Below are 1,390 nucleotides of genomic sequence, written 5' to 3'. Positions count from 1 at the left end.
CTCTCCAAAGAGCTGTGCGGGTAGCAATTGTGGAACCAGGACAGACGTGTTTGCTTCTGTCTGCCAAGCATCCATCCCCTGCTTTTCTTTTTTTAAATAAGTTTTTACTGATTTCAGAGAGAGTAAGGAAGAAGGGGAGAGAGAGGAACATCAGTGAAGCTTCCTGCACACCCCCTACTGGGGATCTAGCCCGCCACCCAGACATGTGCCCTGACCAGGAATCGAACTGTGACCTCCTGGTTCGTGGGTCGAAGCTCAACCACTGAGCAACACCAGCCGGGCCCCCTGCTTCTAATGACAGCACCACCACCTTGTCCTGGGCCTACTCCTCTTCTACTTCCACCTCCCAGGAAGAGTGGGCACCTGCCCCGAGAATGAGCAGGCATGGTTCCCTGCCCTCCTAGGCCATAGCTCAGGGTGGGCATGGGACCTGAGCTGAGCCAGAGTGTCCCACCTGGGGATTTTCTCTAGAACGCAGGGGTTCGTGAACTTCCATGCGCAGAGGAATCACTGGAGATGTAGAGTCTCAGCAGCTCCTCTAAGAGTCTGCTTAGGCCTGGGGTGGGGGCAAGATTGTGCTGCTGCAAGTACCTGCAGGATATAAGGTCAATACAATTACCTGGGCCAGGAGGGCAGGGAAGGCGCGAAGGAGTTAAGCTAGGTCTTGAAGGATAAGGAGGAGTTTACTCAGCAGCATGTGATCCTGCCAAATGTATCCGCCTTCTTGCTTGGCCTGTGTGGCCCCAGGCTCTCCTGACCATCCTCTCTCTCTGCTTGCCCTTTTCAGTCATAGTCATAGGACTGGCCCCTAGAGTTCAACGTTTCTCAGGCCACAGCCATCCCGTTTACCCGCATGGGATACATTCCGAGATCTCCAGTGGGTGCCTGAAACTGCGGATGGCACCGAACCGTATACACCCATAGATATGTGTTTTTCCTATACATACTTACATATGATAAAGCTTAATTTATGAATTACGCATAGTAAGAGGTTCACAATAAAAACAGAACAATTATAATAAAACACTGTAATAAGTTATGTGAATGTGGCCTCTCACAATACCTTCTTGTAACCATGTCTTTCTTGCCATAAATGGTTTGGTGTCACTCCTTTCAGAGGATCCCTTGCTGAAGTCTTCCTACAGGCTCAGTGCTTTCTGGCGCAACACATTTTCTGTTCGTGTTTTTCACCCATAAAATGTAATGCCTTTCCATCTTGTGTGTGTGTGTGTGTGTGTGTGTGTGTGTGTGTGTACATGTATTAAAGCTGGGGCAGTGAGACAAGGCAGGGCTTAGGATAGAAGCAACAGGAGAGAGCCTAGGCGGGCTGCTTTGGCTCACTGGAAAGTCAGAGAAAAGGGGGCCTTGGAGACGGGTTCAGGAGTTTCGC

The 1,390-nt window shown here is 50.4% G+C and overlaps 1 protein-coding gene across 3 annotated transcripts in view; it reads right to left on the bottom strand.

Moving 5' to 3' along the window:
- Positions 1–492: 492 nt before the first annotated feature.
- Positions 493–1,390, bottom strand: part of DYNC1LI2 (dynein, cytoplasmic 1, light intermediate chain 2) — a 40,574-nt gene continuing 39,676 nt past the window's right edge. For all 3 annotated transcript variants that reach the window (XM_015567879.1, XM_015567882.1, XM_015567878.1), the window contains one exon: positions 493–591. In XM_015567879.1, the coding sequence (XP_015423365.1) occupies positions 508–591 (84 nt within the window). In that variant the 3' untranslated portion in view covers positions 493–507. The remainder of the gene's footprint in view (positions 592–1,390) is intronic.

Source organism: Myotis davidii, unplaced genomic scaffold (assembly GCF_000327345.1).
Source record: "Myotis davidii unplaced genomic scaffold, ASM32734v1 scaffold243, whole genome shotgun sequence".
Taxonomy (NCBI): Eukaryota; Metazoa; Chordata; class Mammalia; order Chiroptera; family Vespertilionidae; genus Myotis; species Myotis davidii.
The sequence above is the reverse complement of the archived record's forward strand: the minus strand, read 5'-3'. Positions and strand labels throughout refer to the sequence as shown.